This window comes from Diceros bicornis, chromosome 4, assembly GCF_020826845.1.
Source record: "Diceros bicornis minor isolate mBicDic1 chromosome 4, mDicBic1.mat.cur, whole genome shotgun sequence".
Lineage (NCBI taxonomy): Eukaryota > Metazoa > Chordata > Mammalia > Perissodactyla > Rhinocerotidae > Diceros > Diceros bicornis.
In genome coordinates this window covers 34,153,372-34,179,926 of record NC_080743.1, presented here as the reverse complement: position 1 = coordinate 34,179,926, position 26,555 = coordinate 34,153,372, and the positions used below count along the sequence as shown (strand labels likewise).

The 26,555-nt window shown below is 37.7% G+C and overlaps 1 protein-coding gene across 2 annotated transcripts in view; it reads left to right on the top strand.

The window, feature by feature from the left end:
* Positions 1–6,275, top strand: part of PLPPR5 (phospholipid phosphatase related 5) — a 108,601-nt gene extending 102,326 nt beyond the window's left edge. For both annotated transcript variants that reach the window (XM_058538610.1, XM_058538609.1), the window contains exon 6: positions 5,588–6,275. In XM_058538610.1, the coding sequence (XP_058394593.1) occupies positions 5,588–5,620 (33 nt within the window). In that variant the 3' untranslated portion in view covers positions 5,621–6,275. The remainder of the gene's footprint in view (positions 1–5,587) is intronic.
* Positions 6,276–26,555: the final 20,280 nt, after the last annotated feature.

Below are 26,555 nucleotides of genomic sequence, written 5' to 3'. Positions count from 1 at the left end.
CAAGCCAAGCCTCAGACCAATTAAATCCACGTCTCTGGGGTTGCATCAGTATTTTCTTAAAGCTCCCAGGTGACTCCCCCATGAGGCCAAGGTTGAGGACCCATGCTTCTAAGGATTCAGTGTGGAATGCCTCAAGCTTCTTTGGCTGCTCAGGACTTGGCAGTGCTTCATAAGATCTATAGCTAATGCTCCAGTAAAAGCTGGGCCTGCCTCTGGTTTAATTAGCTTATCAGAGAAAGCCGCCTAGAGATTTCTCCTTTCTCTAGGGAGAAATGGTTCTCTCAGAAAGTAGCTTTTAGCCCCTTTCTCCAAATAGCACAAAAAAGAAATTCCTGAATAGAAGCAAAACTCTGAGCTAATATAAAACTCTAAACTGAAACAGAACCACTGTAAAGAAAGAAATGGTTCCAAAAAAGTCTCATTCCCAAGAGAATTCTGATTCTATCACATTTTAGCTTTTATGTCTTCATATCCCCCACTTCTTAAAACAAGAAATTGCTTAACATGAATTTTACAGTCAGTTTCACAGCCTCAAGTTTGAAGGTCTCTAATAATTTCTTTGTAGACGGACCTAACATTACTTCTCTTTATTAAAAAACCACCTTCATAACCTACCAGGAGGAGAACATAATATGACAAAGTGGAGTCCTAGAGCCCACACTCCATACATTGCTGCTTTTCCTCCTCCTCTCTTCTCCTGCCCACTTTGCCCTCCTCAAAGGACACCGTGAATGAAGGAAGGAAGGATGCAAACAGAAAAATAAACAGGACCAATATTTGGGGGTATGACATCCATCTACCTTCCCCTGATAAATATAGGCTGCGTCTATATAGCATCAGAATTGTTGATTATTATAGGGCCATGATTCCTAATCCTACATCCTTAGTGCTAGATGTTTTTCAGGTTTCAAAATATTTCATGTTTTAGGGAAAAATACTGTGCATTCTGTTATACTAGCAGAGTCTTGAGCAGCACATCCAATCAAAGATGGATATTTCTGCAGCACAACATCGAGTATAAATTGCCTCACAGCAGTTTAGGCTTGATTTTTGTCACCAGATGTGCTCACACTAATCTTATAAGAAACATTGGGTTTTAAAGTTTGTTTGGGTCTTAGAATTGTAGATGATAGTACTGTGAAATTCCAACCAATTATTTAAAAAATCTTTTTTCTTTCTGTCTTTTACTTTCTCTTTTTTCTTTTACTTTTTATCTTGTTTCTCTGGCTTTTATAGACAACTATAATGATATGTTTGAGTAGAAACAAGGACCCTTGTGCATATAATCTCATTTAATCTTAATAAAAATCCATTCAAATAGGTATTATTATTTCCATTTCACAGATGAGAAAGCTGGGTCTCTGAAAGTTTAAATTGCTCGTGAAAATTTCAGTTGTCATGAAGCCCACCTTCAAACACCTGACATTCACACAACTTGACTGCAAAGTCCACTGTACCACACAGCTTCCTTTCAAATAGAGCCGAAGACAAAAATAGTTGAATTAAAGACATTGTATGCACAGATTTCATTTTATGTTTAGGTTTAAAACCTAAGCTGATTGCTGACAACCATCTATTAAAACACAGAAGCTGTTTATAATCATCTTGAAAGATAGAAAACTGGAACAATGTTTAACCTCAGCATTTGGTCTAACAATATAACAACATAGAACTTTAAGTAAACTAATATTTTGTCCAAGTAAATAAGTCAGTATTTAAATAAACATTTAAATAATATATAAAACATATTTTGCAGGTGTCTCAAATCCAATGTATTGAGAATGGTCAAGAAGAAAATTCACAAGGAAGGTCTTTTAAAGACTGTCTTGCAAGGCTCTTCAGCTGGATAGTGGGAATAAGCCACTGTGAACACCTTCAATTAAGGCAATAAACGTATGTGCGCTAGAGCGCACTGGTGTTGGAGTTGGGTTGCAAAGCTAAGGCAAATACAGAAAATGTGTCCTTCTGTGCAGGTTTCTATTACATTCAAAAATCTGGGTACTAGATTGTTGTTAGTTTTTTTATCTTTCAAATATATTTTATTTTTTCACTATTTTTTCACTCATTAACGGGAATTTAGCATTCCTTAACCAAATAGCCCTAAATGATTATGACTTTTTTTTATGTTCCTATCTGAAGTGCTCTTTTTGCCTATTCCCCTATTTTTGCAAAGGGAAATGGTGAGTGGCATATCTTGTCAGGTGGCAAGTCACCACCAAATATTCATGTCATAAATAAATGACAGTTTTGTTTTAAATAACTTTTTTGAATTACAGAATATAATTTCTACAAATGGAGGTATAGAATAAACAGTAAAATAGAGATTTTCACGTAGAACTTAGAGCTTCAAAAATTGACATGCTAGATAAACTTTAGAATTTACCAGATTTAAGAATCCAAAACTACTTTTGAGAAGCAAATGTTTGTTTTCCCATGGGACCTCTGCACTCAAGGACTGGATTCAGTATTTTGCTCACTGATTTGCTGTGGCCTTGATGGACACTTTCTAATGGATGAGGCATATTCTAATCTTCAACTCTTTGGGCTCAAGCTCTGTCATCTCCACTAGAAGCCTCTGTGTGTGTAATTGCAGAAGGCACCAGTAATTGCACTGATAAATTACATGACTGCTTTCTTCTTGTGACTCTGAATTAAACTTTTATGCATGAGTTTTTGGTTTGCCTCCTGTGTGTTTGCACTATCATCTACTAATATGATTTAGTATTGCAGACTAAGAATTCAGCGAGATTAAAAGGAGAAACCCCTTGTCACCTACTTTGTCATAGGGAGTCCATTCCTCCAGACAGGTGATGTGAAAATATGAAATGTAATTCTGGTTTTTTATATTACTGAGAAAAATGCTGATGGGGAAGTGAGCACTATCGTAACTTCCTGCGTAAGAATTATGCCATTTGTGTATTTCAAATTATGCATTTACATATCTTGCTAATGTAATTTTTATAGTATAGAATCATAGGGGCTTATAGATGGTAAGGACTTTAAGTAATTAGCTTGTCCTTTCTCTAGATTCCTGCAGGGAAAACCACCCGTATGCTAGAAGAGAAATTAATCTTATTTTTTAATACTACTGAAATAAATAATCCATCTCCCTCATTGTATGGTATGGGCTCGTTTGCTCTTAGATAGTGAAACTAATGAACAGATGGCTCCTGTGCTCTCTATATACTGCTTTCATGTACTTAGAACCCATTATTAAATTTCCTCTTAATTTTCTCTTCCCTATGCACAGTCACTTCAGTGTTTTATTTTCATCTGTTTATCTCTCTGCTAACGACCACCTTTAAATGATAAGCCCTGAGCAGGATCCTTCTAATTCCAGTCAAATAGGAAAATCATCTCAGAGGTTAAAGCTTAAGTGTGATGTGAAACTGAAAGGGTGCTAATCAGAAAAAAGCAGGAGTTTCCCTAGAGTCATGGGATCTAAAAATGTAGTCAGTCTGGAAACAAACTGTAACCCTTGTAGTTTAACTTGGTAATGACTTAGCATAAGGAAAATGGTAATATTGTTTGGAATTTATGGGCAGTGAAAGAAAGATCTATTAGCCACCAAAACGTGATTTTTAAATGCCAAAACTGAATCCAGTATTTCCTAGACCTCAACAACACACTTACAGTTATACATTCAACGCCTTATTTCTAAGGTGACCCTATGTCTCTATTTGGGACAGTCCCAATTTCAGCCTGTTGCCTCTGTATATTAGCATCCTTTTTCCCCTCAGTATGTCCAGGTTTAGATGATAATTTATATGGTCGCCCTACAGTCATTGCACATCTTTGTCACTCTCTCCAGCTTGCACTTGTCACTTGATTTTTCCTCTGCTTCTGTCCTCCCTTGCGCTGATTATCAATGATTTGTTTCTGATACTTTCTCTGCTTAAGATCTTTTAATGTTTCCATTCTACCTTCCAAGGTGATGGTTGTCCCCTTCACTTAGGATCATCTTCAGCAAATTTAGCGAGCCTTGTGGACACTTCATTATGTAGGTCAAGAGAACACTGACACCTAGGCCAATGGCCTTCAGAACACCATCCATTTTCTCTTCTTATCTCCTTTCCTTTCTTTCTACTGTCACTTCTTCATGCTTTTCCTACCCACCAGTTGCCACTGATTAATCTTCAATTTATATCTCAACACATTTTTCAGTAATTGCTGTGTGCTAGGTCCTGTCCAGAGGTGTGACACTCCTGTCAGTTTTGTACTGAAACACTGTATATCAAATTGTATTTTCTCACTTCATAGATTTCAAGTCCCCATGGGGCCACTGGAAATAAAACTATGCTCTACTGTTTCCACAGTGCTTATGGCTTTTATTCAATCATAGTGCATTATGTAACTCTGACAAGTCTTTTTTATCCTAAAGTCATGCTTGTGCTTTTGTAAGGTAAACTCAAGAAGACAGAGCTGAGCTGCTGAATTCTCCAACATTTTCATCGTGCATTTTTTTTAATGGAAAATTAAAGTTTATAAGATCTTAACAGGAGTTAGTGAAAAAGCATGCTCTGCTCACTACTGATTCTTCTGGATATTGTTTTTCTCTAGGTTTAAGTGGGTCAAACCCAGAAAATAATGCCTTAAGCAGGAGTCAGTGATATCCTTTTAATTGTAATTAATATGCCTAAATAAATTTGAATTTCTTCACACACATTTTTAAAATGTTTTAAATAGTTAAAACACTTTAACTTGAAAAGAGCTGTATGTACATGGAAGAACTCTCATGACATGCATTCATTACCTGAAATTCTATCTATTATGTCTTTGACTTATAAAGAGTCAATACAAAAACTACTATGAAAAACATTCAAAACAGGTAATATGATGGTAAAAAGCCTCTGTAATGCTGCTGTTATTTGTTGGGACTGTCGTTTATGTTAGATCTTGACGTAACTCTGTATGTGGCATGATTAATTATGTCACATCAATTTTCCACTACAGTATTTCAGCAGCCATGATATGTCCTGTTGCATGTCTGAATCCATTTAAATATTAGCCATTCCACAGTGTTTCTTTGTACATAATTCTGTTGCTTTAAAAAAAATGGCTCTGTAAAGAATTCTATGGTTGAGGTAAATGACGAGGATTGCAGTCTGTAGTCTGGATTCATGCATCAAAAATGAAGTGTTTAAGTAGATCTTTGTCAACTAGCAAATGCCATTTCAGTCTGAGTATTTCACCACCTCTTTCTACGCCATCTGTCTCACAGGGAGCAATTAATCTGAAACTCCAACACGCAGCATTAAAATTCCATTAACACTGAACAGATTATTAACGTGTCTGACATTACCATTTTTATCTCTCCAAATTTCAGTGTTAATTTTGAATAAAGCACGTACGTATAACACTTTAATCTATTTGGTTAATTAAGAATATTGAATAAAATATATAATTACCACCTGAATTTATTAATAATACATAGAACTTATTTTAGTAACACTCAGTGTTTTTGCATCTTAAACATACCAGGCTCCAGTTTTATATTAGGCTGATGATTATTTGTAAAAGCACTAAATATTTTACAAAGCCAATTTCCCCAAGACTCTGACTTGGTAATTCCTCTTTCTTCTTGCAGAACCACATCACCGCCTTCGCAGAAGTCACATGATATTGAAGCAGATGGGTTTTCACTGCATTGGACATCGTCCCTTTTCACCATCCATTCATAACACCCAAAGTTTGTTTGATTACAGAAGAAGTTTATAAAGTTGTCTAATAATTTTTATAATTTTAAAATCAGTGTCAACTTATCTGTTTCCCCCACTAGACTGTGAGCTCCTCAAGGGCAGGACTGTGTCTTTCTTCTCCGTATCCCCAGCACCTACAACAAAGCCTCGCACAAAGTAGGTGTTCAATAGAAATGCAATGACCGAAGGAACAAATTAATTCTTAAATAAAACACTCACTTTAATTTCTCACAGAATCAATGAGATTATGTGAAAAGAAACCTCTACATGAGTCATATTTGTATAAGAAATCCCTCCATTTCGGGCCAGTTAAGCTTTTTAATTTTTCATATATCTATTCAGCAGTATATCATATTTCATTTGAAGTGGACTTTGAAAGTCATGGGGGTTTTTATTTCATTATTCAGCATGACATTATTTCCATTCTAACAGATTTCAGTGTGTGAAATTACTTTACTTTTAGAAAGTATGTTCTATACTAAAATAATGTTTGCACATAATATTATGCTATATTTCACTTAAAATACCATTCATACTATACATTCTAAGACTGGTGCTTCTGCTTTTGAAGGGGAAAATGCCAATTTTTACTGTAATAAGTAATGTATCATAATTAAAAATTATTTATTTGGACTTTTGTTCCTGAAAATTGTGATTTAATTGTTGACTTGTAGTTTTTGAATGCAGGCTATGTTTAGGATAGTTTAAATGACTAAATCCAGCAGTGATACCTATTTATTGAGCAATGTTCCATTGATAACAGTGTCTTAAGAGTGATCAAAGGCTCCATTCTTAGGCTTTTTACTAGTCAAGAATCCACATAATTTAAATAGGAAAGAACCATACCCTGACACATAATTTAGATTATATAAATGCTGGAAATGTGGTTAACATATTTCACTTTGCATTTGTGTAGCACTTTTTACTTTACAAACTATATTTTCATTTATTATTTCATTTAATCCTCACAATAACCCTGGGTAACATAAAGACTATGACTTTAGTTTTCTAGATGAGAAAAATGAAGCCAAGGCAGGGTCAATAAGGTGCCCAATTCCACCCAACTGGTTAGAGGCAGTTAAAACTTAAATTCAGGTTTCCTGACCCCAAACTTCCTTTCAAATATGCCACAGCTGCCGTGTCATTTTGGATGCATTGAGGCCTTTCAGAGGTCAGTAGAGTCCTGGACAACTACCTATGTTTTAAAAAATGAAGAAATGCCAAAATAGAATTACAAAAGCTATTCTGTATTTTAAATGCTTATGTTTTAAGAATGAACACTTTTCAAATATACAACTATATAGTAACCAATTTATAATCCTATTTAATAATAGCATCAAGCGTCTAGATGTGTGGTCTTTTGTAAAGTTGAAATCTAAATCACATGGCTTTCCAGCCACCCTCATCCCCATGCCCCAGCCCCCAGCCCTCAGGAGAGGCCCCAAGGGACACACCTTGCAAGGAGCATGTGGAATTAAGGATGAGATTCATGATAATATGAGGAAGATGAACTGGACTATGAGAAAACAATAATATGTACTCCTCAACCATAACTTTGCAATCTTTAAAGCTACCCTGAGTAGCTTTGTCTTATATGAGCAGTAGTTACTTGACTAAAATGAATCTTCCTAACCTTGCCAGTACTAAAGAAAATAAACTTTTATTTTTCTCTGTAATTTCAATAGATATCAGCAAATAACTATAACCAAAGACTTGGCCATTACTCCCAAAATAGATGTCACTTGCTCTTTTCCATTGCTGTAGAAGTAAAAACACTTCTAGTAGGGTCAAACCCGGATAATCCATATTTCCACCAATTTTAGACTTCTATACCAAATTCAATTCTGGTGGAAATGTAGAACATGAAAAAGCTTGGACTGCCTTGACCCTCTTTAAAGACTGTTTATGCAATAACAGTAATGGGGAATTCACTTATTGGGAATGGAAGTGAAAGGGATGATCCTAATGTTGTAGGAGGAAGAATTACCAGTAAGACTTCCAGAATTAGATCAGTTCAGTCCGTTCTAGCATCAGTTTTCCAAGGAGCCAATTGGAATGTTTTTCCTCTTGGAAGCCTTAGCTATATATTCACATGTAAATGTTGTATCTTTGCACCTTGCTAAACCTAGTCGAATGCAGGAGTTATAAATTCCTCAAAAACCCACATTTACTCCAGGATCAGAGTAAGGTCATCTCTAATATTTAAACACCATGGGCCCAAGATTGTGCAATGAATGATCCTGCCATGAAGGAATTTCAGGAGAATAAAAAGATACCCGTGCGTAAGGCAAAAAGCCAGCAAAGAGCCCTTAGCAATGATACTGTAACTAAGAATAACGGAAAACACATTTAAGAAAATGTTAATTTGTAAATATGTACATATATAGTCTAGTAAAAGCAAGCAAACACATCTTGCTGATAAAAACATCTTTTTATCCTACTTACTGGGGGCCCAAGTCAGTATAAATTGGTCAGCCTGAAAATTTCGGTAGTCTCTGTTTGCATGGCAGAAATTCTGCACATGTTTTATCTGATTCCTAAGATTATTTAAAAGGCTCTTTTATGTTAAAAGAGAGGTGAACCTTCTTTGGCAGACTTTGTCTATTCCACTTTTAACTGGGCCTCTCTTTTCTCAGGATCTATCCTAGCCAAATATCTCAGTTACATTGACCATGCAGTTTCCTTTGTGAAAGAACAGTAGGGGAGGAAATAATTCTCTGCTGTGTATTGTATTTTTCAAATAAAATTTTAAAAATTAAATTTAAAAAATTAGGTTTGATTTTTTTTTTCCCCCATGTGTTAGTCCTTTCTTGGGGGTAGAGGAATAAAGAATGCTTGTTAAGCATGGATGGAAGTTAGATTGTCAGAGTGACTGGAGACTGGAAGTGAATCACAATGGTTCAGGTTAGACTAGTTCTTTGGGCAGCTAAGTGATCTTCTGTATTACATGGGCCATCTTGGGATCTATCAACCTCCTTATTTGCAAATCACAAACACCGGGAAACTATCTGGGATACTGAGCAGGTATACTATCTGCTACAGAATCTGCCTCCTATGTACGAGCAAGGTGCTAAAGAATAGATGTTCCTGCCTCTCGGACACTGTTTATTACATTTTGATTGCATACTTTAAAAAGTTGCCCTGGACATATACCAAATGGTTCTATTTACTCCTTGGAAATGTTGACGTTCTCTCAATTTACCAGCAATGGGCTTTCTAATGAAGTTTGTAAGTTATGATTCTTTTAAAATGTCAATTAAGGAAATTTCTGCCAGATTTTAAGTGAATGATTCTCTTCTAAAAAAAAGAAAATAAAGTATTCAAATTCTTTTTTTCTTTCCTGTCCCCTTCACTTTAGATTATAGCTGGTTCTTAGTCTGATAGAGCCTCAGGACATCGCCGAGGTTTAATAAAAAAAATGTCTGCTCTCCCCACCCCAAGCTTTGTGAGCCATGGATGGGTTATAGGATCTAAATTCTAAACTCAGACTGCCGTTTTCAAATCTGTGGCCTTGCTCACAAGGACCTCCAGATAAGAAAATATAGATGAGTGGACAAAGCCACCTCCAAAGTTCGTGTCTCAAAGATACTCTTCTTAATAATGGTGATCCTGACAGACACCATCATCTGGCCTGTTTATCTTCATATTATTGCATTTCTAAAAGCGTTTCCATTTTCATTTTGCACTGAAACCCTATCACTTGTAGAAAAAGGGAAAATTTTTTCTTCTAAGGAGGAAAAAAAGGCTGTATTTTTAAGTTGATATTAAAAAAAATAAGGAAAACCTTTCCAAAATATTGAGACCTTTTGAGTATTAATCAAGTTTTCCTAGAGGTATTGCTCCTGCTCAAGAAGGTCTTTCAGCCTTCATTTATTCAATAAACATTTATGGAGTGATTCTGTACAGCACATACTTTGCAACATGCTGACTAAGTAGTGATTAGAGAGACAGACACGGTCCCTATCCTTCCAGATTGGACAGTTCAGCAGCCCTGACATTGATGGTCCCCTAAGAGGTCTGTTTAAAGTGGGAAAATTGGCTTGGAGTTAACCACACCTACTCTCAGGACGAAGAAAAGGACATTTTTATAGATTTCAGCAACAGCTAAGGTTAATAAAAAAGCATTGCCTCCATAAACAACATTGTATAATTTGACTAACTGAATTTAAAAAGCCCTAAATGCTATAATAATGCACATTTACTATGTTGCACTAGTCTACGGATCAGCTGAGCCATTTTTCTAACCTGAGCTGGGCTCATTCATGCATCCATGAGCAGGTTGGAAGCTCTGCTGATCTTGGCTGGACATTCTCACATATATGGGGGTTTTCTGACTGTAGGTTGATTTAGGATGGCTTTGCTTGGGACAACTGAACTTTTCTCTACATGGTGTCTCAACCTAAGGTAGCTAAGTTCCTACCCATAGTGGGCCAAGATAGAGCAGAAGCATGCAAGGCACTGGCACATTGTCGCTTTGATCTCATTCAACTGTCCAAGGCAAGTTTCAAGGCCAGCCCAGATTCAAGGAGTGAGCAGGGAGCTACAAAGTCATGTTACAAAGGAGTGGACACAAAGATGGGTAGAAAACAAAGGCCATTTGTGCATTCAATCTATCATAAATTTTCCTGCAGCTAAACTTTAAAAATGTTCAAGCAGTGCCCTCTGAATTTAGTTCCTCACTTTGTTGAGTATGGATTCATTCTCATAAGTATGAGAAACCCACAAATAGAAAGCATGCTCATTGTATCTGAGCAAGGGTGGCACCCACCAATCACCAACTATGCCCCAAAAATACCTTTGTGATAAACTGGCTAGAGAATTATCCACCCAGTACTTAACTGAGAGCAGTGGGGAGCTTGCTGAAGCTTTTCTAGGGTTTTCCAGAAAGCCTGCGTAGGTCTTCTCCTATAGGGAAAAATAAAGGAAGAGGACATAAAGTTACAAGTTAAAAGAGAAAGAGAGAGAAAATGAGAAAAGACATCTGAGCAGAAAGAATAGGAAAGAGATTGAAGCAAATAAATAAAACTTGAAAAAGGAAAAAGAATAACTGACTTATGAGACCAGGTTATGATACATTGTGTGTGTGTGTGTGTGTGTGCATGTGTTATGTGTGTGCTTGCTTTGTGCAGTTCTGATTTTCACAAATTTCAATTACTATGGTGCTATGGACTGAATATTTGTGTCTCCCCAAAATTCATAGGTTGAAGTCTGAACCCCAGTGTGATTGTGGGATGGGGACTATGGGAGGTAATTAGATCACAAGAGTAGAGTCTTCATGTTAGTGCCCTTCTAAGAAGAGACGCAAGAGCGCTTGCTTCCTCTCTCTCTGCTCTCCACCATGTGAAGATACAAGAGAAGAAGGCTGTCTGCAAACCAGGAAGACAATTCTCATCGGACACCATACTACCATCACCTTGATCTTGGACTTTGCAGCCTCTGGAACTGTGAGAAATAAATATTTGGTGTTTAAGCTATTTGCTTGATGATATTCTATTATAGCAGCCCGAACTGACTAAGATGGTTTAGTTAAATAAACCACTCCTGCGACAACAGGGTTCAGATTTTAGTGACCGTGGTATGATAACTGTGAGTAATTGCAGAAAGTACAAATGTTACTGCTAGCTCTTCAGTTCACAAAGCACTTTGTGAATAACACAATACATGTGCATTATCATCAATGACCAATAATGTTGCTTTTTTAGGGTCTGCCAGTGGTCACTGCACATTTGTTAATCCATTCACACACAGACAGCAAAGCATCCAGTTGTGTTGATTCCTTGACTCCCAGTGATAAACCCATGTGACATTTTACAAAAATGTGTAATTGAAAGACAGAACTGGCCAATAAAGATGGGAGTGCAGCAAAGAAGAAAAGGTGATAAGGCTGAAAAGGAAATTTAAATCAAACATAAATGGAGTTATAGAAAACTTAGCTGACCACGAGAATGTTGACACTGTCATCACCCTCTGAGAGGCTCTAGAAATGCAGCCAGAATGATTTAGTGAAAGTGAGCTGTTGGACAAAAATGAGTAAAGAGGCATTGATGGAAAAGATGAAGATGTCCCAGAAGAAGTGATTTGGACAAAAAACTTCACATTAAAGGAACTCTTGGAGATATTTCACATCAAAAGTGCAAAAATAAAATAAGCTGATCCAAACTTAGAAAGGAGTATGACAACTAGCCAAGGCATAGAAAAAAATACTCCACATCGTAAGCTATCTGACAGGAAGAAGGCAGCAAGCACTGTTCAAATTGCTCTTGATAAATTTTTTACAAAGAAATAAATTATTAATTCTCAATGTTTCTAGTGTCTTATATTACAGTGTACTGAATAAATGTTAGTTTTGCTATTTTAAAAATTTCCCTATATGTGTAAAATTGGCAGTAAGAGAGTTTTTCATGTTTTGACAAAAAAAAATTAAGGGTAGCAGATTAATTATCATTTTTCCCATTGCTTGTTAAGATCTCTGCATAGATTCAATTTGCTTGTTTTTTTTTTTTTTTAATTATCAATCCCAATGCCACTAAGTTTATCACGTTCAAACTTTTTTTCTTGAGGAAGATTGGCCCTGAGCTAACACCTGTTACAAATCTTCTTCTTTTTTTCCCCTTTTTCTCCCCAAAGCCCCAGTACATAGTTGTATATCCTAGTTGTAGGTCCTTCTAATTCTTCTATGTGGGATGCCGCCTCAGCATGGCTTGATGAGTGGTGCATAGGTCTGCACCCAGGATCCAAATGAACGAAGCCCGGGCTGCCAAAGCGGAGTGTGCAAACTTAACTGCTACACCACCAGGCCAGCCCTGCATTGTTATTTTTATGGTCTGACACTACTGTACAAAGTAAAGACTGCCTGTCTATATGTATATGTATATGCATATGTATATATAGGCATGTCTATATAGAGAGAGAGAGAGAAAGAGAGAGCTGTATAGAGACCTACATAGAGATATATATATAAACATATATATAGATAGACATCTGTATATATATATAAAATTCCTAATATACATATAATATATAAAAGCTTTCTTTTTAAAAGAAATGTTATCTATACTTTATATTGATACATAACATAAGAACTTTATAGTCTCGTAATTTTTCATAATTAGATCTCTTTTTATTGTGATTACTCAGTCACTTATATTTTCTATGACCAAGTTAAGAAATACTGGTCTTACCAATGGATAGACATACATTTGTATTAGAGTGATATCTCAGCTATTCAGACTATTCATTAGAAGGAGTAGAAGGGAGATCAGGAAAAGTAATTTTTTCCAAATAACTTGAGCTTGATACTTTAGGTAATCTTTCTAAATTATATTGTGCACATTCTGGCTTAGTACATAAATATACATAATTTAACCCATTCAGCCTTTTGAACATGAATCATTTTTTGGTGCTCTAACAAAGTGAAGCTCTTGGGAGTTATAGAAAGCTATATAGGAGAGTTTGTTCCCTTGATTTAAAGAATTTCAGAAGCTATGATTGTTTGATTTTTTTTTTCCTATTTACCTTCTTATGGCTTTCTCTGCCCTCTGCTGTTATTATTATTTCTTGTCTTGAAATCTCACCTGCTTCCAGTCTGCTATTATATTGTCACCTCAGGCTAACAGGACAGAATACCTCAGGTTGGGTGGCTTAAATCATAGAAATTGATTTCCTTGCAGTTCTGGAGCCTGGAAGTCCAAGATCAAGGTGCCAGAAGGACTAGTGTCCAGTGAGGGCTCTCTCCTTGGGTTGCAGACAGCTGCCTTCTCACCGTGTCTTCACACGACCTCTCCTTTGTGCACATGCAAGGAAAGAGAGAGCTCTAGTGTCTCTCTTCATCTTCTCACAAAGACACCAGTTCTACTGGATTAGAGTCCGCTCTTATGAACTCATTTAACCTTAATTATCTCCCCAAAGGCCCCATCTCCTAATACAGTCACACTGTAGATTAAGGCTTCAACATATGCATTTCGGGGGGATACAATTTAGTCCATAACAGCTATCCACTGCCTTAAAATTTCATCTCCTACAGTTATGTCCTACAGAAGAACTAAAGGATGCCAGTGGAATACAGATAACCATGGTGTTATTATATGTAAAATTAAGTCAATTAGGCTGAAGTAGACTCTCCTCCTCTCTAATGAAATAAAATGCGTGGGCTTTGTGGTAGATGTTTTCACTGCTGTTACTCTGACTTACTTGCTGTGCTACTGATTTCAGATGGCCCTCCGTGGTTCAAATTAAAGTCATCTGATCTTCACAAATGGGGCCATGATTATATATTTGTTGTGGATAAGTATATCTTGAAGTAGGGTATTTTTTTTCTCGCTACTAAACGTAAAAAAGTGTAACATGAGATATCCGGATGTTATCTTAAGGCATAATCTGCAAGAACTCAAATAGACGTCAAATAATTATGCTTACTCTCTTAATGAATGCTTTTAGCATATGGTTCAATGTTAACACAGTTTTGTTATAAATGAAATTTAAACCTTTGAGATCCTAAATTGCAATGATTGAATGTGAAACTTCAATGCTATGAAAATTTCGGGCTCTCTTAGCTAGCTAGCTTTATTTGTGATTCAGTACTTTGTATTAAGGGAGATCAACTGTATATTATACCAGATAAGCCAAATGATACAGACCTGGAATTTTTTAAATGGGAAATTCATAAGACATATGGTGACAGCATCTGGGATCATATCCATACCATTTCAGACGCCTTTATACTTATTCTGAATACTTGGTCCTAATCTTGAAATGCTAAAGACATATGGACATACCAGCTGGGCCACCATCAATTGAGACTCTGTTCACTTTAACACTGTTCACTTTAACAATATATATTTTAAAAAGATAACATTGCTATTCTTCAACTCTCTTTTTTTTTTTTCATTATTGCTGGCTCTTTCTATTTCACTAGATTTCCAGGAACGTTATAAAAATAATAGAAGCAATAGTAACCTAAGTTCTCTTCTACTCAGGTTAGTCTAGATGTAGTCACAGAATTGTTGTTATACACTGTTCATACCCTGATATAAACTCACGGTATTTATTTTTCAATTTGTATATATATATACACATACATACACATATATAATTTTATTTTGGGTAATAGACCAAGCAAGCACTTCTTTTTCTATTGTTATGGATTGAATTGTGTCCCCTTAAAATTAATATGTTGAAGCCTTAACCCCAAGTATCTCAGAGTGGGACCTTATTTGGAAATATAGTAGTTGCATATATAATTAGTTATGATGAGGTCATACTGGAGTAGTGTGGGCCCCCAATACAATATGATTGATGTCTTTAAAGAAAGGAGAAATTTGGACACAGACACACACAGGGAGAATGCCATGTGAAGATGAAGGCAGAGATCGAGTGATGTTTTTATATGCCAGGGAACTCTAGAAATTGCCAGCACACTGAGAGAAACTGGGTAAGAGGCATGGAACAAATTCTCCCTTACAGCCTTCAGGGGGAACCAATGCTGCTGACACCTTGATTTCAGATCTCTAGCCCCTAGAACTGTGAAACAATCAATTTCTCTTATTTATGCCACCTAGTTTGTAGTACACAGCCCTCACAAACTAATACACCTATTTACTGCCTATTGTACTCTGGAATAGTGGAAAAGCCACAGACAGACCCAGTTTTGAATATTGGCTTCTCCACTGCCAGTTCTGTGATTTAGACCACGCTATTTAAATCTACTAATCTCTGTGTCAGTCAGGTTACAGTAGATTTTACTACAGTAACAGTCAACCTTCAAATCTCAACCCAAAGTAATCACTGTTCGTTTCTGGTTCACACAACATTCCATTAAGGGTCACTTGGAGGCTCTGATCTATTTAATAGCCATCCTAAATTGAGACGCAGGCTGGCAAAGGAGATGATATTTGAAACATAGGCGTTAACTGTGGCAGAGGGGAAAGAGACCAGTGGTGAGTGTGCCTGGCTCTTAAATAGTCTACGCCAAAGAGACACACATCACTTCTGCTCACCTTTCATTGGCCAAAGCAAATCGACCATGCTTGAATGTGACAGAGTGGGGAAGTATCCAGAAAGGAAGAGACAGCACCAAATATCTGTGAACAGTCCCAATGGCCATCAGTCAGAATTGATATAATCATAAATTGAGATTAATTAATTAAATCCTTCATATTTCCATTCAACAATGTTTATCCTGGCTCTACTGTGTGCCAAGTACTATCCCAGAGGGCAACACACAAGACAAAACCCCTGCCTTAGCAAGTTTTCATTTTATTGGAGGGGTTAGTAAAATAAAGAAGAATATAAATGTGTAATGCCAGCCCTGGTGGTGGAGTGATCAAGATTCAGCTCTCTCACTGTCACGACAAAGATTCATTTCCCAGTCAGGGAACCACACCACCCATCTGTCATTGTCATACTGTGGTGGCTGCATGTTGCAGTGATGCTGAAAGCTATGCCACCAGTATTTCAAATACCAGTGGGGTCATACATGGTGGACAGGTTTCAGCAGAATCTTTCAGACTAAGACAGACTAGGAAGAAGGACCTGGCCACCCACTTCTTAAAAAATTGGCCATGAAAACCCTATGAATAGCAACAGAGCTGATATAGCACTGGAAGGTGAGAGGATGGTGCAAAAAGATCAGGCAGGGTTCCACTCTGCTGTACACAGGGTTGCTAGGAGTTGAAATAGACTCCATGGCACTAAAAACAACAACAACAATGTGTAATATAATTTCAGAATCTTATAAGTGTTATGAGAAAAGTGAAGCAGGGCGAGGATATTGAGAGACTGGAGTGGGGAGGCAGAAGTAGGGCCGATATTTTAGGCAATGAGTACAAATTTCCTAGCATGGTGCATAGCAAGTGTAGGCACCCAATAAATGTTTCTTTTCTTTCCCCCAACACCCTAGATCATTAGCATCAAAAACAGAAGACTCAAAGTGAATTTTGTGAATATTAAATTGTAAAACATAGAAAAAAGATTAAAATGCCCAATTCTGGCAAGGATGTAATATAACTGATACAAGCATATATTTCTGCTGGCAGTGTAAATCCCTTTGGAAAGCAATTTGGCAATACATTTCACAATCCACTAAAATGCTCATAACCCTGACTCAGTAATTTCATTCCTATGAATCTGTTTCCAAAAGTAATATAATTTAATAATCACAAAGATGATTGTTGCAGTGTTATTTGGGATATCAAAAACAACCTGAATTTATAGCAGTAGGGGAATGGTTAAATGGATTAGGGCTTATCAACTATATAGAATATTATGTAGTCATTAAAATGAAAATTATGCAATTATGTAGCAACAGGAAAAATGTTTATGATATAATTTTAAGTTTAAAAAGGATGTAAATTATACCCTATAATTACTATGATGTAAAAATCATATATGTAAATGCATAAGATTAAAAAGAACGTGGGAAAGTAAAATCTAGAATGTGCAAATTCGTAGTAATTAAAAAATGTATTTCAGTCATTTCATTATCTTTACCAAATGTTTAAGTACTTCCACAGTGTGTTTATGTAATGGATTCAAAAGTATAATTAAAAGGACCACAGAGAACAATGCCTCCCCACTCAATGGATTTGATATTGACTGAAATCTAATATCTATGTGCTCTAATCTGACTGAACCTTATCCTATCCTAATTTATAATCCTCAAATTAGCATTTTTGCGATTACTATATTAAATTACTATTGTAAATGATGTCCTATATCTTAAACAAATAAATCCTGAAATTTGGTGAATGACATAATCAGCCAGAACTTATTTCTAATACATTACAACAAAATGTAGATTTTAACTCTTAGATATTTGATATCTTAATTGCTGAAGTTTCGGGAGGAAGTATCTGTACCTTCATTACTAAAAGCAGATTACAGACTAAGGCCAGTAGTTCTCTAACAGGGAGTCATTTTTGTCCCCCAGGGGACATTTGGCAATGTCTAGACATTGTCACAACTTGGGGAATGGGAGTGTGTTACTGGCATCCAGTGGCTAGAGGCCAGGGACGTAGCTAAACATCCTGGAATGTACAACACAGCCACAAGACAGCTCCCACAACAATTATTTGGCCCAAAATGTCATTAGTACCCAGGTTGCGAAACCCTGGGGTAGGCAGTGGGAAGAATGAAGCTTGACAGTAAAGACACCCAACTTTTCCACTTATTCCCACTGCTAAAACGATGACCTTGAGCTAGCCACTTAAATTCTATTCATCAATTTATTTATTTGTAAAATGGAGGTAAATAATATTTCTCCTACCTCATGGGATGGTTTTGAGAGTAAAATGAGAGACATAACATAACAGTGCCTTGAGAAGCTAAAATGTAACATATAAATATTATCATCACATATATTTGAAAAATTTCTTCAAGTTGAAAAAAAAATGAAGGTAGAAACAATTATTCAAGCTTATGAGTAATTGCTTTTGACACTTTTAATTTGTTGTGTTTTCCTGGAGAATATTAATGAAAACATAACAAAATAATGCCACCTTATGGATATTTTTCAGATAAAATAATCTAGCTTCCTTAATCAATTGTCTGCCCTTGTCCTATGTCTTGAATTTCTCCATTGTCATTGGATCCTTGCCTGTACCCACAGACATGCCCAGGATCTTTTGGTGACCATCCAGCCGCCGCTTCAAGCTACTACTTCCCCTCTACTATTTTTTACTTGTTACTGCCAGTTTCTTACTTTCTGTTCACTCTCCTGCCAACTGGCATATAACCCATCCGTTTCTTCATTGCCACTGCTTAGATTAACCTCAACCTCCCTTATGGCTTTCTAGTAGCTAAAGAGAATGTCCTAGAAGCAATGACACTCCAGTAGCAACAAGCACACTCAGTGCCTATATCTTGGTTTCAATACTGTTCTCCAGTAAGAGGAACCAGGGCTCCTGGGAGAAATGGCTGATTCTAGGACTGGGGCAGGAAATATGTAAGACGAGCCTAAGACATCTTGTAGTGCCAGAAAGAAAGGAAGTGGTAAAATACACCCATCCGTACACCCCCTCCCCTCGCACACGCACACAGAATGATGGGACCATGTTGAAGGAACATAGGGACTGACTAAAAGAGCTCCCAATGGCCAAAGCTGGAACAATTTGAGCAACAAAATAAATAAAGTAGCATTGGATTATAACCCAAAGTATAACATAAATGCCAGTGATCCCATACTGATATAAATAAACGATTGAATAAATAAATGGGAGAGAATAGACAAATCTGTGCAGTGTAAGTATAAATAATTTAGGTAGATACTTCACTCTCAGGGAGATGGAGCATAACTCCCCACTCCTTACAAGAGGGGACTGAGCTTGGTGACTGCCATCCAAAGAGAACAGTATGGAAAGAGAGGAAAAAGAGTGGTATTACAGTGAAGAAACTTGACAATTACTATCTCAGCCAGGTGATCAAAATTAATATCAATAGTCATAAATCACGTTTATAGTATGTACCCTTGATATGATGTGATGAGAATGACACTTGACCTCTGTGGTCTTCACAAAATCCATAAACCCAGTCTAATCATGAGAAAAATACCAAACAAATCTCCACTGAGAGACATTCTACAAAATACCTGATCAGTACCCCTCAAAACTATCAAGAACATCAAAAACAAGCCAAGTCTGGAAAATGGTCACAGCCGAGAGGAGTCTAAGGAGATATGACAAGTATATGCAATATGGTGTCCTGGAGGGCATCTGGAACAGAACAAGAACATTAAGTAAAAACTAATAAAATCAGAATAAAGTAAGTATTTTAGTTAATAATGCATCACTATTGGTTCATTAACTGTGAAAAATGTGCCATACTACTGTAAGAAGTTAACAATAGTGGAAACTGGCTGCGGGTATATAGGAACTCTCTTGTTCCATCTTCACAACTTTTCTGTAACTCTAAATATTCTGAAATAAAGTTTACTAAAAAAAATGCTTACTGAAAAAAAAAAAAACACTGTTCTCAGAGGTCAGTGCATCTTCTTTGCTGAACTACCTGAAAGTCACAGACAGAAGATAAAGATGAAGTCCACATCCTTGACTTCATCTATTGCCTGTTACTAGTTATTTGTAAATATGCCTAACATCTACTTGGCAGCCTCTCTATGAATATTAGTTTACATATCAATTAAGAGCTAGAGATATTTGATGAAAAAAAGAGGCATATTGAAGGGAAATAAGCTTCATGCTTCTTTAAAGGAGCAGGGCTTACTGAGTGGTTGCAATGGGATAATCTGACTGAGGTATGGGGGTTGAGGGGAGCAGGCATGGTGGCCACTGCTGGTCCAAGATGGAAGGCCAGTCTGGTAGGTAAGAATACAATACCCCAGAAGAACAGGGAAATAGAAAACAAGAGGTAATCCAGTAGGTTAATCTGTTTCAGAAGAGCCCAATGTGGAGCAACACTGATTGAAGAGGCACAGAACAGGATCCAAGAGTAGCTGCTAGTGCAGATCCAAACAGGTAGTTGCCATTGAATGAATCTACCAGCAGGGCCGTGGTTCAGAAAGCACTGAGCTAGGTGGGGTATTGGGGCTGAGCTTCTGACAGCCTTCTCCTTCCCCTTGCCCTTCCCCCAAGAAAAATACAAGGCAAACCTCAGTCCTGAAATGATCAGAGTATTTAATAGGCTTGTCATCACAACAGGCATGAAATCATGAGGATCAAGATAAGGATCTGATTACAAGTGGAAATATAAGATTAAGATCAGACATTGGGAATGAAGCAGAAACACAGGTTTATTTAACAAACACTTACCAAGCACTTATGTGCCAGGCTATTCTAAAGCACTTCAGAAGTATTAATTCATTGGATTGTCATAAGAGAAGACAACTTTTTATTATCATTTTAACCTCAATGTCTATGACAGTAGTAGTTCGTAATAGGTCCTTAATAAATGTTTTTGTAAGGAAGAAAAGAAAGAAGGGAGGGAGAGAAACAAAAGGTGGGGGCGGGGGGAAAGGAAGGAAGGGAGGGAGGAGGGAAAGAGAGACGGAAAAAGGAATGGATGGCTACTTCTAAAAGTCCCAGTTGAATCTACTTAAATATCTCTTGTCTAGATCCGGATTGGTTCTAGGGAACGGAATGGAGCAGAGAATATAGATGGGGGGATTAAAAAAGGTTATGCTGGGGGCCGGCCCGGTGGCGCAAGCGGTTAAGTGCGCACGCTCCGCTGCGGCGGCCCGGGGTTCGCTGGTTCGGATCCCGGGCGCGCACCGACGCACTGCTTGGCAAGCCATGCTGTGGCGGCGTCCCATATAAAGTGGAGGAAGATGGGCACAGATGTTAGCCCAGGGCCGTCTTCCTCAGCAAAAAAAGAGGAGGATTGGCGGATGTTAGCACAGGGCTGATCTCCTCACAAAAAAAAAAAAAAAAAAAAAGGTTATGCTATCTTTGAGGGGGGGATAGAGAAGATAATAACAACAAAAAAAGGTTATGCTATCTTTGAGGGGGGGATAGAGAAGATGTAATAACAACAAAATGGCTAACATTGATTGATCACTCACTATGTGCCAGTATTGTGCATGTATAAACCCATACGATCCCTACAAATCACCTTTATTATTAATATTAATTACCCCCCATTTTACATATAAGGAAAGGAACATTTACGTTTAATAACTTACTCTAGGTGACACATGTAATAAACCACAAAGCTGAAACTCAAACCCAAGTTAGATTCTCTGCTCTCCGCCACTATCCAAAACCCTAGGCTAGGAGCAGACAGAGCTAGACAAAGTAAATCAAAAAGGGGGCCCGTTTTGAATCAATGTTGTGCCTGTTTTAAGCAATCAGGTCTCATTAGTGTAAGAAGCACATTCTACAGAGTCAATATAGTCAGCATTTGTGAAAACGAGTCAGAAAGGTATACAGGGACATGGGGAGGGGATTGGAGGATGGAGAGGATAAGATAAAAAAGGCCTTGGCATTTACATCATATTAATCAATATCAGCTTTAAAATCTTGCTGATGACTGTAAAAAGCAGAGGATATTAAATAAACTCTGTGATGTAAATAAGATATATACAATAACTAGGAAATAAAATAGTCTAAGAAAAAACTCAATTTATATGGCAGAAATTTTGAAAACCATTCAAACACAATGCACATTTGTACAAAAGTTATTCAGACTCTTTTTTTCTTGTTTTTGGTCCTCAACTAATACCCCACCTGGACAGAGGAAGACCTTTTTAGTAGTAAGTGATTAACTAATCCGAAATCTAGGAACTCAAAATACCATATAAAGTCCTCTTTAACCAAAAAGGACATTCTCTTTAACCAAGAATGTCTCGATTTTTAGGCACTTTGTTCAAAATGTTCCGTCTTTAAGGGTCTCAGAGACACACTGAGAGAGGAGTCATGACGCTCAGGAGACGGCCAGCGCCTAACTTCTTGTACCCTTGTTCTTGAACTTCACTCTTCTTCAATCTTTGTTTTAGTCCCAGAGTTGGGTTTTTACCCTCACTCTTTTGAACTTGGTGTGAAATTGTGCTAGCTCAGAGTCTGATCTCAGACTAGAAATGTCAAACTAGTTTCCAATTAATATTAGTAATTGCTGCCTGGGTTGCTCAGTTAAGACTGATTGTGAAGCTGCTGCGTCCAAGCTTCTAGTGGGAAAATCCAGTGATCAATTAGCAATGCCTGCCATGAATGCTGATGGGCGAATTGAGGGAAAATGTGCCATATTTGTCATCTAGGTCCCTTTGAGGCTTCCATTTCTAGCAGAGCCTAAATAGGACTCTATTTGTGTGATGCCCATCCACCCACACTGAAAATAATGGTTAGGCTAACCTCTGCAAGCCCTAAGAACTTGCTCGTCGACGCATAGACTCGGGTTCTTCTCACAGCTATAGAGGGAGCCAAATTTGAACACAGCCCCTACCAGCCCTGGGCTGCCAACTCAATCCCATTTGCTTCTCTCCATGTGATAAGCTACTCTAAGATCTACCAAGTGTCCTGGGACATTGGCCTGGGAACTTGCCAGGCTCTTGTTATTCTTGTCCTAAACATATAGGTTAAGACACCCCTAAAGGTAGCATCATGATAAATCACTCTTGGTCCATTTTGCCAAACTTGATCCCCCATTTTTCATGGCAAACATTGCTAACCCACCACCGAATCCATTCTCACTGAGCCTGGATGCAGCTTCAGAATCAGCTTTAATTCAGCAACCCAGAGTGGATGGGGGGAGCAATTTACTTATGGCTCGCAATCAAATGGATCTATCTTTCCCACCACCAGAGGAGCAAGAATCTGGGAGAATCATGATTTACTCTAATGACATTATGTCTGCTCTGGGATGGAAGAATTTAATTCTAGAACCAGAGTGTGTGAAAGCCAGTGTATCCTGAGCCACGGCCAGGGCTGAACTCAGATGAAATTATGAAGGAGACTAAATTAAGTCTCAAGTTTCCTTCCACATGCCCCTTTTAGCTTCTCCTTCACCACAGTTCCTCCCCTGCCAAAATTCTTTATTTTCTTCTAACGACTTCCTCTACCTCAAAACTTAGTGATTCTTGTCTCATTCCTTCAAAACAAAGCTCTCAGCCTGAGTATATCTTACATGTTTAAGAGATGCTGGCTGATTAGAGGGAAAAAAGCATCAAGAAAAAATGCCCATTAGATACAAGGGGTTCTTCCCAATAGGTAATGAAATATACGGAATCTTGCAAATTGTTGTATGGCAACACAGGGCAGAATGTGACTGCTTGGATAGAAATCTTACATGTAATGGGTATGAAATAGTTAAATGGAAAATCCCAGCTAGGTGGCACTGTGTTTTAAGTAAATAATTTTAAACCCAACTACAATATGCCTGCTGGGAAGTTAGCTACACAGAAAATGGCTTCTAAATAGGAAGGGGCAATTATTCAAGCTGTAACGCATCATAAAGACAAATGGAGTTTCATGGGCATAAGGTTGCCAGATTTAGCAAACTTAAATACAGGTGCCCAGCTAGCTTTGAATTTGACAAACAATGAATAATTTTTAATATAAGTATGCCCTATACAATATTTTCGACATACTTACACAGAAAAACTATTTATTGATACAGCAAAATTATTCATTGTTTATCTGAAATTCAAAGTTAACTTTGCATCTTGTATTTTATCTGGCTACTCTATATGGACATCTATTATATGTCTGGCACAGCATTAGGCATTACACACACATTTTCCTGTCTCTTACCCCTACGTTCAGATTCCCAGTTCCTTGCTGTCCAACTCCTAAGTTTCTCTGGGGATGATAACAGTTAGTTAATCTATCACACTATATCACATCTGTCTCCCCGCCCCCCGCCGCTTCCCTCTTTTGCCAAGATAGTCTGGCTACAACATCAAGGCAGTAATGCTGATGACTGCCACTCCTGCCAGGTACTACCACATCTTCTTGGTACCGTACTGCTCCTTAGGTGGCTCTGGCATCACCAGCCATCAGTTGAGTACCATCACTCCCTCTGGACACCACATGTTTTCCAGGTACTACGGCAACCTCTGCTATGGAGTGCCACAGCCACCAAGAACTATCTCATCCACTCGATTTGGCTACTTCTTCTCTGGAGATTGCCATCTCATGCCAGGTATGTTGTCACTTAAGGAGTCTCCGGACCTGTTAGATTTGTACTTTCTCATATGGACCCAAAAGAACTTTTGCTTGTGTTCCAACATCTTAAAAAGTTGTAAGTGAAAGTAAATAACACTTTTAACTTTTTACTTCCAGTTCACCCTGTTCCGATTGCCCAACACCAACATAATTTCACCTATTTCACAGTAGGAAGACATGAATTGGATACGGGAATAAATTTGGCATACCCCCATTCTGTGCTCAGAAACCTCTCTCCTCTCTTATGAAGGAGCCATTTGTTACTGGGTGAAGCGTATCTGCCTATTCCTTCCCCCAGGATAAATTTTCTGCCAAGAAGTTGCACACTCATGCAGACTTTTACAGGTGAATATTTAATCCTTATACAACCCAGTGAGAGAACTGTCATTAACTGAAATGAGGAAGATGGAAAGAGAAACAGGTTTTCAGGGGAAATAGCATGAACTGAGTTTTCATCACAGATAGTAGTTTCAGATGCCTATTATCCATTTAAGAGATGTCCAATAGACAGTTGGATATATGAGTCTGTTATTCAAGGGAGAGGTTGGAACTAGGATATACAGTCATGCACCGCATAATGATGTTTCTGTCAAGGACAGACTGCACATATGAGGGTGGTCTCATAAGATTAGTACCTTATAGCCTAGGTTTGTAGTAGACTATACCGTCTAATTTTATAAGTACACTCTATGATGTTCACACAACGATGAAATCACCTAATGACACATTTCTCAGAATGTATCCCTGTCGTTAAGCAACACATCACTGTATATGTATAATTTATACCTGAAATACATTCAATACTATATTCTCACATACTGAGATCACTAATAGGTAAGACTTATTCCCGAGGCACGCCAATACCAAGTGGCCAGGGAGATGAGAAAGAAGGCATCATCAAAGGAAACTGAGGAGTGGCCAACAAGGTGGCAGGAAAACCAAGTGTATGATGCTCTGGAAGCCAAATGAAAGAGTTTCAAGGAGGAGAGAATGATCAAATCTGTCACCTTCTACCTGTAGGTCAAGTAAGATGAGAACTGTGAATTGACCTTTGATTTAGGACATGTAAGTCAACTGATGAACTGGAAAAGACTAGTAGTGGCGGAATAGTGGGGGTGAAAGGCTGACTATAGTGAATCCAAGAGAAAACAGAGTGAAACAGTGTGTAGAGACAACTATTTTTAGTAGGGCTTTTCCAAGAGAGGAAAAGAAATAGGATAGCAGCTGAAGTGGGAAGTTAGGTCAAGAGAAGATTTTTTTAAGATGGAAGAAATGATAGAGTTTTCATATACAAATGAAGAAAATCTAATAGAGAGAAAATTACTATCAACTTGGACCTAAAAGGAGAGAATTGGTCGAAGACACATCCTTGAATGGGCAAAAGGTGATGGAATCTAGCACAAAAGAGAAAGGTTGGCCTTACCTCAGAGCATAGGCAATTCTTCTACCGTAACACAAGGGAATACAGAGTATATAGAAATGACAAGAACTTGAGAAATTCCCTTCTGATTGCTTCATCACGAAGGTGAGGAAGGTGTTGGAGATTAGAAGTGTGAGGAGAGAAGAGGAGGTATGAAGTAGTGGTTTGGGAGAATGGGGAAATGAATGGATAAGGAGATACAGTATTACTGTGGAGCACCATTAAGAGCCCAATTAAAGTAACTGATTGTGAACTTCAGGGAGACCAGTCATCATGGTTGCTTGTTTTTCTCCAGACATTTTCACCCAAGCACATACAGGCATAAGGTAGGCAGAGATTTAGATCTAACCAAGATTGGGAGTTTGCAAAGTAAATAAAAGAAAGGTAAACGTGTATTCAAGGAAATGATTATAATGATTAACGAGGGAATTTAAGGAAAGAAAGGAGGACATAAGAATAAAAAGCTGATAATGTCAATGGATTTTGGCTCTGAAAGGGAGTTGAAACAGCAGTCAGAACAATAATATGAGTGAGCAGAAAGGCTAAGCGATGCTGTTCAGAGACTAGGATGCTTGGATTTGAGATGATAGAAGGATTTCAGTATTGGTACTGTCAGAAGGAATGAGTGTCTGCAAAAAGTCAGTGGAGGAAAGCAGTTAAAGAAACTGAGATTTTAGGGGTTTGGAAAAATAACCTAAGTGAATATTGAAATCACCCACTGTTATGACAGGAGTAGTGTTGGAGAGAGTCACAGTAAGGCAGGATCTAACATCTTCAAGGAATAAGAGGATGTTGGTTGGCAGATGGGTTGGTAGATGGGCTGTATCTGGG